The sequence below is a fragment of the Hypanus sabinus genome, chromosome 5 (assembly GCF_030144855.1).
Source record: "Hypanus sabinus isolate sHypSab1 chromosome 5, sHypSab1.hap1, whole genome shotgun sequence".
In the NCBI taxonomy this organism is placed as follows: Eukaryota; Metazoa; Chordata; class Chondrichthyes; order Myliobatiformes; family Dasyatidae; genus Hypanus; species Hypanus sabinus.
In genome coordinates this window covers 92,335,297-92,348,955 of record NC_082710.1, presented here as the reverse complement: position 1 = coordinate 92,348,955, position 13,659 = coordinate 92,335,297, and the positions used below count along the sequence as shown (strand labels likewise).

Genomic DNA, 13,659 nt, shown 5'->3' with positions numbered 1-13,659 from the left:
ATATTTTATTTTAAATAAGTTGCACATCAACAGTTTAATTTTTAGTTGGAAAGCAATAATTTGGAACTGTGACTCTAACTTTCGCAGAAAGCGTACTGTATTCTGATTGAAGTTTGTGTGCATCTCTCAATGAGATAGTGGTGTTCCATGAATTCTGACAGCATCTATCTTTTCCCCTTAGATTTCTGATTAACTGATTCCAACAGCCTGCAATATGTGAAGAAAGGCTTCTCCTTGTGATTCTTTCAGACAATTCATATTTCTGAACATACTTGTTTTGATCTATCAATAACTGGCATTCCCTGATATAATGGATACCGTAGACAACTTCCAATCTATCTAACATTGCTGTCATGGGGAAGCAAGTTTTGAAATAACCTTTGTCATATCCACATTATACAAAATGGACCATAAGACTGTAACACATAGGAGCAAAATTAGGCTATTCGTCCAATCGAATCTGCTCCACCATTCCATCATGGCTGATTTATTATCCCTTGTAACCTTTGATGCCCTGACTATTCAAAAACCTATCAAAAATTCTCAAAAACTTGGCCTCCACAGCTTTCTGTGGCAATGAATTCCACCGATTTACCATCCTCAGGCTAAATAAGTTCCTCTTCATCCCTGTTCTAAATGGACATTCCTCTATTCTGAGGCTGTGCCCTCTGGTCCTAGACTCCCACACTACAGGAAACATCCTATCCACATACACTATATCAGGACCTTTCAATATTTCAATGAGATTCTCCTCATTCTGCTAATCTCCAGCAAGTACAAGCCCAGAAACATCAGATACTTCTCACATGTTAACCCTTTCATTCCTGGGTTCATTCTTGTGAACCTCCCCTGGACACTCCCCAATGCCAACACATATTTTCTTAGATAAGCAGCCCAAAACTGCTCACAATACTCTAAGTGCAGTCTGACCAATGCCTTACCAGCTCTCAGCATTACATCCTTGCTATTATTTTCTGCATTCCTATGGAGAGGACTGACATTGCAGTTACCTTCCTTAACACCGACTCAACCTGCAAGGCAACCTTTAGGGATGCCTGCACAACGTTCACAAGTACCTTTGCAACTCTGATTTTTGAATTTTCTCTTGCTTACAAAATAGTCTGCACCTATATTCCTTCTACCCAAGTGTACGATCATACACTTCCCTACACTATATTCTTGCTCATCCTCCCAAACTGCCTAAGTCTTTCTCCAGACTCCCTGCTTCCTCAACATTAACTGCCTTATTATCTACCTTTGCAAAAAGAAGAGGTCCCCATGCCGACCTTTGTGGAACACCATTAATCACCAGCTGACGATGAGAATAGGCCCCCTTTATTACCATTCCTTGCCTACTGCTAGTTAGACCATCTTCTGTCCATGCTAGCAACACACACAAAATGCTGGAGGAACTTAGCAGGCCAGGTGATATCTATAAAATAGAGTATAGTCAACATTTCAAGCCAAGACCCTTCATGATGTGTGACAGTGATGAAGGGTCTCGGCCCAAAACATTGACTATACTCTTTTCCATCGATGCTGCCTAGCCTGATGAGTTCCTCCAGCATTTTGTGTGTGTTGCCTGGATTTCCAGCACCTCTTCTGTCCATGCTAGTATCTTTCCTGTAATACCATGGGCTCGTATCTTGTTATGTAGCCTCACATGTAGCACCTTGTCAAAGGCCTTCTGAATATCCAAATAAACAATGTCCACTGACTCTTCTTTGTTTATCCAGCTGATTGCTTACTCAAAGAATCGAACAGATTTGTCAGGTAAGATTTTCCTTTAGGGAAACCATGCTGACTTTAGCCCACTTCATATGTTGAAAGATTGGAGCGACTGGGCTTGTATACACTGGAATTTAGAAGGATAAGAGGGGATCTGATTGAAACATATAAGATTATTAAGGGTTTGGACACGCTAGAGGCAGGAAACTTGTTCCCGATGTTGGGGGCGTCCAGAACCAGAGGCCACAGTTTAAGAATAAGGGGTAGGCCATTTAGAACAGAGTTGAGGAAAAACTTTTTCACCCAGAGAGGTGTGAATCTATGGAATGTTCTGCCTCAGAAGGCAGTAGAGGCCAATTCTCTGGATGCTTTCAGGAAAGAGTTAGGTAGAGTTCTTAAAGTTAGCGGAGTCGAGGGATGTGTGGAGAAGGCAGGAACAGGTTACTGATTGTGGATGATCAGCCATGATCACATTGAATGGCAGTGTTGGCTTGAAGGGCTGAATGGCCTACTCCTGCACCTATTGTCTATTGTCTATTGTCATCATGTGCTTCCAATTACACCAAAACCTTATCCTTAATAATCTTCAATATCTTTCCAACAGTTGAATCAGGCGAACTGGCCTATTACACTAGACACCAAAGATTTTGCAGCTTGAATATTTCTGTGAGTACCTGATGGATTTTTAGCTACCAGTCATGAAAATCACCTTGAAATAACCCTGTCACACCCCATGGTTTTAAATCACCTATATTTGTTATTTCAATCCATAATTCAAGTCAGTTAAAAAGTTGCCCACGATATAAGCTGAAAAATTTCTATCTCCTCTAGACATGCCTGGACATGCATATGCAGGGTGGATGCTGCATGGTAGGACAAGTTTTAGAAAGGCTATAAAAGCATCACACAGACACAAAGCATTCTATACATTGTGATTGCAAGTATATCACTTTGCAGTCACCTTCAGGCACATGCTCTACACACTCAGCATATTGTGTGTGTTCATAACGTTTTTTGAGGAGTATTTGTGAAATGTCTCGTCAAAGTTGCAAACAGCCACAATAATATCTGATATATTTATGGCAATTGTACACTTAAATCTCAAAGACGGAGCACGGCTCCTTTTATTAAGAAAGTCTATAAGCTCTACTTTGGGTGTAAAATCGGTGACCAAGACAAAGCCTTGACTTCTCATATTTGTTACGCAACGTGTGCCGTTAATACTAGAGCTTGGCTCAGAGATGCCCCGAAGTCCTGATGATATTGTGAGCAGAAGGACCATGTGACAGACTGCTACTTCTGTCTGACCAGTGTGTCTGGTTTCTCTGCTAAAAATAACAAATCCAATGAATACCCCAACCTGCCTCTGGCCATGAGATCTGTGCCACATGACGATAATCTTCCAGTAGCAAAGCCACCAGAGACATGGAGTCTAGAGGAAGCAGACGAAGATGCCATGATGCATGAGCCAGGAATGGAAAATGATACTGATACAGATTTTGAACTCATTATGTTGAGTGAGCCTCATCTCATAACTCAATCTGAGTTAAATGACCTGGTCGGAGATTTCGGTTTGTCAAAGACAAAAGCAGAATCACTGGGTTCAAGACTGTGAGGATGGAATCTGCAGAAGGATTCCAATATCTGAGACAGATGTTTCCCTGAATAACTGATGTCAAGTTTCAGTAAGGCATTTTTCTTGGCCGCAAACCAAACAGGTCATCAATGACGTGCAATTCGAAAAACTTCTAGTGGGATCGGAGAAAATCGCATGGAAGGCCTTTAAGGATGTTGTTGAAAATTTTCTTGGCAACTACAGAGTATTATGTGCAGCCAGTTAAGACTATACCTTAAGCATACAAAACTATGAAGTGCATGATGTCACTAAAGATTAATTTTTTGCATTCCCATTTAGACTTCTTCCTGCAAATCTTGACACTGTCAGTGACAAACATGGTGGAAGATTTCACCAGGATATTGCAGTCATGGTGAAACAGTATCAAGGCAATTGGAATCCATCAATGCTAGCTGATTATTGTTGGACACTTAAGCGAGAAGCCTCAAACTGACAAAAATCATCAACAAAACACCTTAGCTTAGTTGAAGTATTGAAAAGTATCTGCACCATAATGCAATTAAACACATTACATTCAATAAATGTTACTTTCTAGTATATCCAAATTCATATGTGATACGAGTGACATTTACTCCCCTTTAATACTGAGTCATCTGATTTCATATCTTCCTCTAAAAATGCAAGGCAAATTCTATTATGATCACTGTACCCTAAGGGTTCCTTTACCTTAAGTTCCTGAATCAAATTTGTTTCATTACACAACATCCAATTTAGAAATACCTTTTTCCTAGCGGGCTCAACTATAGGCTGCTCTAGAAAGACATCGTATAGACATTCAACAAATTCCCTCTCTTGGGATCCAGCTTCAACCTGATTTATCCAAATTACCTGCATAGTGAAATCCTCCATGATTATTGCAACATCATCCTTTTTATATGTGTTTACATCTCCCATTGTAATTTGAAGCACATACTCTGGCTGGTATATTCAAAATATATTCAAAGTTCAAATAGATTTTATTATCGAAGTACATATATGTCACCATTTACAACACTGAGATTCACTTTCTTGTGGACATACTCAACAAATCTATAGAGTAGTAACTCAAACAGAATCAATGAATTACAGGCAAACTAGGGTTTTCAACTAGAGTGCGGAAGACAACAAGCTGTGAAAATAGAAAAAGAGGAAACAATGATATAAATAAATAATCAATTAATACCAAGAACATGAGATGAAGAATCCTTGAAAGTGTGTCCATTGGTTGTGGAAACATTTCAATAATGGGGCAAGTAAGTTGAGTGAGGTTATCTCCTTTCCTCAAGAGCCTGATGGTTGAGGGGTAATAACTGTTCTTATATCTGATGGGGTGAGCCCTAAGGCTATTCTACCTACGTCTTAATGGCAGCAGCTAGGAGAGAGCATGTCTTGGTGGTGGGAGTCCCTGATGATGGATGCTGCTTTCCTGCGACAGCATTTCCTATAGATGTGCTCAATGGTTGGGAGGGTTTTGATGTTTCCATACCCGAATGTGATGCAGCCAGTCAATATACTCTCTACTACGTATCTATAAAAGCTTGTCAAAGTTTTAGTTGACATGCTGAACCTCAGCAAACCCCTAAGGTAGTAGAGGTACTGCTGTGCTTTCTTTGTAATTGCAATTGCAGGACCTCTGGAATAATGACACCAAGGAATTTAAAATGCCTACCCTCTCCACCTCTGATCCTCTAATGAGGACTGCCTCCTGGATCTCTAGTGTATTACTCTAGTACATAATTTCCATCAGGGTCTTTTTTATCCATGCAGTTTCTTAGCTCTACCCACAAAGATTCTACAGCTCCTAATTCTATGTCACCTCTTTCTAATTATTTTATTTCATTTTTTTATCAGCAGAGCCACCCCACCCCCTCTGTACCTTCCTGTCCTTTTGATACACTGTGTATCCTTGGATGTTAAACTCTCAACTATGATCTTCTTTCAGTCACAACTCAGTGATGGCCACAATATCGTACCTGCCAAACTCTAACTGTGCTACAAGATCATCTACCTCATTCCATTTACTGTGTGCATTCAGACTCATTATGTCCCTTGACATTATTCAACTTCTTTTTTGAGTGCAACTTCTACCCCCTTTGTTTAAACTTTAACAAAAATACAAAAATATATAGAAATGAGTTTTAGTCTCTTTGCTAGATTTCTTTCGGGTCAAAGGACATAGCTTAATAGGTTGTCCATTTGAATTTCATGATAAGATCCTTCAATAAAGTCTCTCAAAAACATCCAGACTACTTGAGAGTATAACGAAAATGTTTAACTAATAAACTTGTTCAGGCTTCTTAGAAGCACATAGGAGTACCAAAAGCATAGAAGATTTTACCGATCTATAAACAAGAAGTAGCTATCGACCTGCTCTAAACACTGAGGGATTCTGGAAGTGAAATATAATCTACTATATGGTCAATACTGTCCTGGACTACTTAGAAATAGTAAGTACTGTCAAATTTGCTTTGGAGCAGGTCTTGATACAGATTTGATTTTATCAACACATAAGGAAATCCAAGGTATGTGAGTGCGCAAAGTGACAGTTTGGGGTTTTGTTTACTGGTATTTTAATCAGAGCATGAGAAACAGGAGCACCCAGCCCTTTGTGTCTGCAGATTATCATGAGAATACATTAGTCATTGAAGCACAGATGGAGAAATTGGCTAACACATTAGATACTGAAAGGAAATATTAACAACAAAACAAGAACAAAAGAAAATCATTAAAACCAAAGTACGTGTAAAGTTTGAAAACAAAAGAAACTGAGATTCAAAAGTTAACAACTAAAGGAATGTTACAAGATAAATGAAATGAATGCATACCAGGATGGTTGCTTATCTCTGAGCATTTTCAACCTGGATGCAACTAACCTTGATTATTCTTGCACAAAATCCTTTGGTTGAAAAAACCTTGCCCACATGTTTGATTATTGTCTGCCACACAGAGACTCTCTTCAAGAAGATCCCAATGATAGCAAACTGGATCTTCACAATGAATGGCTTCAGTAAGATGTGGACATTTTCCAGTACTGGCAGTGGGCTCTCCAATGACATGCCGCCTTCTTATTTTGAAACCTACAAATTGAATTGTTTATAATTTAGTGACATAAAGATAGAGTACATAGTATTTAGAATAATCAATAGAAACAAATTTCATTAATTAGTCTAGCAGTGTATTAGACCAGTTAATCAGGGGTTCCCAACCTTTCTTATGCCATGGGCCAATACTATTACACAAGGATCCCAGCTAAGGAACCCCTGAGTTAAATGTATTACAATCCAATAACTAAGAGTATCAAAAAATTCTGAAGATATCCATAGTTTCATGATTGATAAACTATTCACCATCCATCCTCCAAGAGGATAACAACCTTGTCGTGGTTTGGAGGCATGTGAGCCTCAATGACCTGGAGGTAAATGTTGGCTGGCATTAGGGCCTTATGCTTTGGCTCTTGGTAGGGTCACCCATGCCAAACAGGTCAAAGAGCAGAGGCTGGACTAAGAGTGGTCCACCAGTCCTCCAGGTTCAGGGGTTCAGCTCAAGGCTAATAACCCTGACTTCCATAGATGCTGCCTGATGTGCTTAGTTCCTCCAGCAACTTATGTGTGTTGCTCTATTTAAAATAAACATTTTTTTAAAAAATAAATAAATGGGGAAAAAACTGCTGGACATAAACTGAATAAAATGTTTAAAATGCAAATGACCAATTAATTGTGTACAGTATGTCCATTGCCATTGTGCTTGTCTAGCAAAATTAATGCAATTGCTGTTTCTACACTAACTCTAACCTCACACATTTCCTGCTGCAGGAATAGTGTACCGCCATTGGACTTCATGTTGTCAAAACTCTGGTGAATATATTTCAGGATATTTAGACAAAAAGTATTTGGAAGTCTGGATCATTGACTACTTTTTAACATTCAACATAGATCAGGTTTGCACTATCAAAGTCCATTTGACATCTTGGATTCTGACAAAAAGACATAGGTTACTCCTATGGTTTAATAAGTGATTTTTTTTAATTTTCAAAGGAAAATTGCTTTTAATTCTCCAACATATACCCTGCATCCACTTCATTTCTAATGTCAAGCATATTTGAGATGATTTTCCTTTTAACTTAGAGAACTTTCAATTGCATGTTTGTATGGTACTTCATTGTTTACTTTAACTTTCAACATGTAGAATTACAATTTAAAATTGCCAAAGCTCATTGTAGGCAACTTCCAAGTACCTGAACTGTCTTTCTACTAAAGCAAACAATTCCAAAAGGCTTTGTAAACCGGTAGTTCTTCCCAAACCTTGCAGGTTCCTCACTATACTTGCTGGTGGCAGTTCAAGTTTTATGAGCAATTGTATAAAATTTCCTCTATTAGCATACTGATAAATCATCTAAGTTTATTTACTGCTTGAAGGACCCATTAGTCATGGCAAATAGCATTAAATAGCCCATGAATGATAAAACAACAATCTCCATACTGAATTTACATGTGCAATTCATGTTTTAAATATTTAACTCTTACCTCCCATACAGTATACTGGAATGTTTTTGAATATATTTGGTCTATTATTATTTAAGCCTTTGAATAGAAATGCATATAAGCATACAGGAATCAGGATCAATTCAAGCAATGGGTAAATAAAGCAATAAATTGTGTCAATGAGTTTGCACGCAAAAGATGTTTAAACTCAAATTTCATGAGCATTAAATTATTTTTAAATATTCTGATACATGAACATATATTGGACTAAGATTATGCCATTTCACGCCTATGATTTGCCAGCTGAACAATACAGAACACTAAAGTTATACATTTTCACAAACAGCTTGTGCATTGTTACTGTCCTTGGTATCTCTCAATAAGTGCAAATCTCTTAAGCTTCCAGGATAAATGTATTTTCTTCATGCCAGTGAAATAGCTCATTTGAAGGCATCAAATTCTAAAACAGAACTTCCTGAACTAACTTTGGTATTCACCATTCAAAAGAGCAATCAGAATCAGAATCAGGTTTAATATTACTGGCATTTGTTGTGGAATTTGTTGCTTTTGCAGTATACAATACATAATAGAAAAAATACAGATGACAATAACTATATATATAAATTAAGTGAGTAGTGCAAAATAGAAATAAGGTAGTGAGTACTGAATCCAGTGTTCATGGATTCACTGTCCATTCAGAAATCAGATAGCAGAGGGGAAGAAAGTGTTCCTGCATCATTGAGTGTGTGCCTTCAAGCTTGTGTACCTCCTTCATGATGGCAGCAATGAGAAGATGACATAACCTACATGACAGGGGTCCTTAATGATTGATGCCACCTTTTTGAGACATCACTACTTGAAGATGTCCTGGACGCTACAGAAGCTAGTGCCTGTGATGGAGCTGAATGAGACACAACCTACTGCAGCTTCTTTTGATGCCGCTCAGTAGCACCTGCTCCTCCTCCCCCTCCCCCCATACTTGACGGTGATGCAGCCAGTTAGAATGGTCTCCATGGTACATCTGTAAAAGTTTATGAGTGCCTTTAGTGACATACCACAGACTCAACCTATAGGGATGGTCTCTATGGTACACCTGCACCTCTGATGTTTGAAACTTCTCTGCGTTTAGATAATAGTCCGCACGATTGTTTCTTTTACCAAAATGCATTATCGTACATTTCCCAACACTGTATTCCATCTGCCAATTTTTTGCCCATTCTTCCAATTTGTCTAAGTCCAGCTACAATTATATTGCTTCCTCAGCACTACCTACCCCTCCACTTATCTTTGTATCATCTGCAAACTTTGCCACAAAGCCACCAATTCCACTATCTAAATCATTAACAAACAATGTGAGAAGCAGCAGTCCCAAAACTGACTCCTGAGGAACACCAGTAGTCACTGGCAGCCAACCAGAAAATACCCTTTTATTCCCAGTCAATGCCTCCTGCCTGTCAGACATTCCACTATCTATACCAGTATCTTTTCTTTAACACCATAGGATTTTATCTTGTTAAGCAGCCTCATATGTGGCACCTTATCAAATACCTTCTGAAAATCCAACTAATTTACATCCATTGCCTCTTCTTTGTCTGCCCCGCTTATTACTTCCTCAAAGAACCCTAACAGATTTGGCAGGCAAAATTTCCCTTTACAGAAACAATACCAACTTAGACTTATTTTATCATTAGTGTCCAAGTACCTCAAAATCTCATCATTACTAATAGACTCCAACACATTACCAACCACTGAGCTCAGGCTAGCTGGCCTATAATTTCCCGATTCTACCTCCTACCCAAGATCCACAAACCTGCCTGTCCAGGTAGACCTATTGTCTCAGCTTGCTCCTGCCCCACTGAACTCATTTCTGCATACCTTGACAGTCTTATCCCCCCTTGTTCAATCTCTTCCCACCTATGTTCGTGACACCACTCATGCTTTGAATTTTTTCAATGATTTTAAGTTCCCTGGCCCCCACTGTCTTATTTTCACCATGGACGTCCAGTCCCTATATACCTCCATCCCCCACCGAGATGGTCTCGAAGCTCTTCGCCGTTTTTTTTGATTCCAGACCTAACCAATTCCCCTCTACCACCACTCTCCTCCGTCTAGCGGAATTAGTTCTTACTCTCTATAATTTCTCCTTTAGTTCCTCCCACTTCCTCCAAACCAAGGGTGTAGCCATGGGTCCCAGTTATACCTGCCTTTTGTTGGTTTTGTGGAACAGTCTATGTTCCAAGTCTATACGGGTATCCGTTCCCTTCTTTTCCTTCGCTACATCGACGACTGCATTGGCGCTGCCTCCTGCACGCATGCTGAGCTCGTCAACTTCATTAACTTTGCCTCCAACTTGCACCCTGCCCTCAAATTTACCTGGTTCATTTCTGACACCTCCCTCCCCTTTCTTGATCTTTCTGTTTCCATCTCTGGAGACGGCCTATCTACTGATACCTACTATAAGCCTACAGACTCTCACAGCTACCTGGACTATTCCTCTTCCCACCCTGTCTCCTGCAAAAATGCTATCCCCTTCTCACAATTCCTCCGTCTCTGTTGCATCTGCTGTCAGGATGAGGCTTTTCAATCCAGGACGAAGGAGATGTCCTCCTTTTTTAAACAAAGGGGCTTCCCTTCGTCCACCATCAACTCTGCTCTCAAACGCATCTCTCCCATTTCCCGCACATCTGCCCTCACCCCATCCACCCGCCACCCCACTCGGGATAGGGTTCCCCTTGTCCTTACCTACCACCCCACCTGCCTCCAGGTCCAACGTATAATTCTCCGTAACTTCCGCCACCTCCAACGGGATCCTACTACCAAGCACGTTTCCCTCCCCCCTCTTTCTGCTTTTCATAGGGATCGCTCCCTACGCGACTCCCTTATCCACTCATCCCCCCCCCCCCCCCACCATCTCTTCCCACCGATCTCCCTCTTGGCACTTATCCTTGTAAACTGAACAAGTGCTACACCTGCTCTTACACTTCTCCCCTCACCACCGTTCAGGGCCCCAGACAGTCCTTACAGGTGAGGCGACACTTCACCTGTGAGTCGGCTGGTGTGGTTTACTGCGTCCGGTGCTCCTGGTGTGGCCTTTTATATATTGGTGATACCCGACGCAGACTGCGAGACCATTTCGCTGAACACCTACGCTCGGTCCGCCAGATAAAGCAGGATCTCCCAGAGGCCACACATTTTAATTCCATGTCCCATTCCCATTCTGATATGTCTATCCATGGCCTCCTCTATTGTCAAAATGAATCCAAACTCAGGTTGGAGGAATAACACCTTATATACCGAGTGGGTAGCCTCCAACCTGATGGCATGAACATTGACTTTAACTTCTGTTAATGCCCTTCCTCTCCTTCTTACCCCATCCCTGACATATTCAGTTGTTTGCCTGTTCTCCATCTCCCTCTGGTGTCGTCCCCCCCCCCCCCGGCCCCTTTCTTTCTCCCGAAGCTTCTCGTCCCATGATCCTTTCCCTTCTCCAGCTCGGTATCACTTTCGCCAATCACCTTTCTAGCTCTTAGCTTCATCCCACCCCCTCGGGTCTTCTCCTGTCATTTCGCATTTCCCCCTCCCCCCACTACTTTCAAATCTCTTACTATCTTTCCTTTTGGTTAGTCCTGACGAAGGGTCTCGGCCCAAAACGTCGACATCCCTGTAGACGCTGCCTGGCCTGCTGTGTTCCACCAGCATTTTGTGTGTGTTGTTGTTTGAATTCCCAGCATCTGCAGATTTCCTCGTGTTTGGCCTATAATTTCCTTTCTTTTGCATTCCTCCTTTCTTAAAGAGTGGAGGGACTTTCGTGATCTTCCAGTCCTCTGAGACCAAACCAGAAACAAGTGATTCTTGAAAGATCATGACCAATGCTTCTGTTCTCTCTTCATCAATCTCTCTCAGGACTCTGGGATGTAGTCTATTTGGCCCAGGTGACTTGTCTGCTTTAAGACTTGAGTTTGTGTCGTATTTTTTCCTTTGTAATAGCAATGGCACTCAGCCCTGCTCCCTGACACTCACGGACCTCTGGCACACTGCTAGTGTCTTCCGCAGTGAAGACAGATGCAAAGTACCCATTAACTTCATCTGCTATTTCCCTTTCCTCCATTACTACCCCACCAGCATCATTTTCCAGTGGTCCAATATCAACTCTAACCTCCCTTTTACTCTTTATATGACTGAAAAATCTTCTCGTATCCTGCTTTACATTATTGGCTAGTCTGCCCTCACAATTCATCTTCTCCCTGCTTATAGCATTTTAAGTTGCCTTTAGTTGGATTTTAAAAGCTTCCCAATCATCCAACTTTCCACACACTTTTGCAACCTTTCCTTGGCTTTTATGCATTCCTTAACTTCCTTTGTCATTCTCAGTTGCCCACCCCTGTCATTTGAGAATTTCTTTCTCTGTGGGACACATATCCAGCCTGCGCCTTGTGAACTGTTCCCAGAAACTTCGGCCATCTCTGTTCCGCCGTCATCCCCGCCAGTATCCTCCTCCAATCCATGCCATTTGAGCTATGCCCAGCCACACAGTCATGGGCGCAGAGAGAGCAGAACAGTGGGCTAAGCACACATCCCTGAGGTGCATCAGTGTTGATTGTTTGTGATCCACACAGATTATAGTCTTGCAGTTAGGAAGTTGCAGATCCAGTTGCAGGGGAAAGTACAGAGTCTCAGATTCTGGTGCTTTTCGATCAGAACTGTAGGAACGATTATGTTAAACACTGAGCTATAGTCAATAAACAGCATCCTGACATAAATATTTGTATTGCAAGGGAACATCCTCTCCATTATTCAGTAGTCCTTCTTTGTACATTGTAATTGGATAGTAAACAAGATCTTTGTTTTGGAGATATCAGCCAGAATCTGTCCCGATGATCATGATTATTTAAATAAAAAAATCAATGCAGAACATTTCTCTCACACCATATCAATGGATTGAAACAATAATTTATGATCATAAAAATGAATAAAAACTCCATACCCTGCCTGGGTATCTACAGTAAATGGAAGTGGATTTTCACAAAGGACATAAAATAGTGATGTCAAAATTCCAAATTTAAAAACAACTAACACTTATATTTAAGACCAACAAAAAAGTAAGACAATAACAAACAGATAAACGTGATGGAAATATGAAAAAGAGCATTACTAGAAAATCTAAGGAGATTTGATCCGCATGTGGAAAAGAGTAAAGTTCAGGGAAAAGAAAAGGCAAATGGTAGCAATGGAAGCGTTCTGCTGGGAGCAGGTACAAGGTCAAAGCTGAAATCACCTATTCCTATGCATAGTGGTAAAGTAAACAACCCAACTGTTCTTCTGAAACAACTAGCGGAACAGAAAATTATATCATCGTATGGATTAAGAGCAATATGCATATTCAAGATGATGTGAGTGACACAAACATACTTATTGTTATCAAGTGCATCTGCTTTTAAACTCCAGAAGTGAACTGATAAATTTTGCACTGAATTGAAAAGCACCATTTGCCATCTCCTGTCCCTTTAGTATTTTCTCGACTGTTGCCTTGCCAAAACATTTAGTTATGACTTTTGGTCATAATGTCCTGTCTCTAAGGAGAAAGCTATCTTTCGTGTTCCTGTTTCAACTTCAGCCTTAGAAATTTGACTTAATTCTTGTTAAGTATTGTGAGATCTTCCTGTGCCCACACTTCTCAAAAGTTTTGTTATGTATTTAATATTTCAACAATATTTGAATAATCTTGAAGGATCTCGGCTCGAAATGGAAACTGTACTTTATTCCATAGATGCTGCCTGGCCTGCTGAGTTCCTCCAGCAAGTTGTGTATGTTGCTTGGATTTCCAGCACCTGCAGA

General features: G+C 40.5%; 1 protein-coding gene across 5 annotated transcripts in view; it reads right to left on the bottom strand.

The window, feature by feature from the left end:
* Positions 1–13,659, bottom strand: part of thsd7ba (thrombospondin, type I, domain containing 7Ba) — a 969,622-nt gene that overhangs the window by 528,966 nt on the left and 426,997 nt on the right. For all 5 annotated transcript variants that reach the window (XM_059970235.1, XM_059970236.1, XM_059970238.1 and 2 more), the window contains exon 7: positions 6,217–6,420. In XM_059970235.1, coding sequence (XP_059826218.1) covers positions 6,217–6,420 — 204 coding nt within the window. The remainder of the gene's footprint in view (positions 1–6,216; positions 6,421–13,659) is intronic.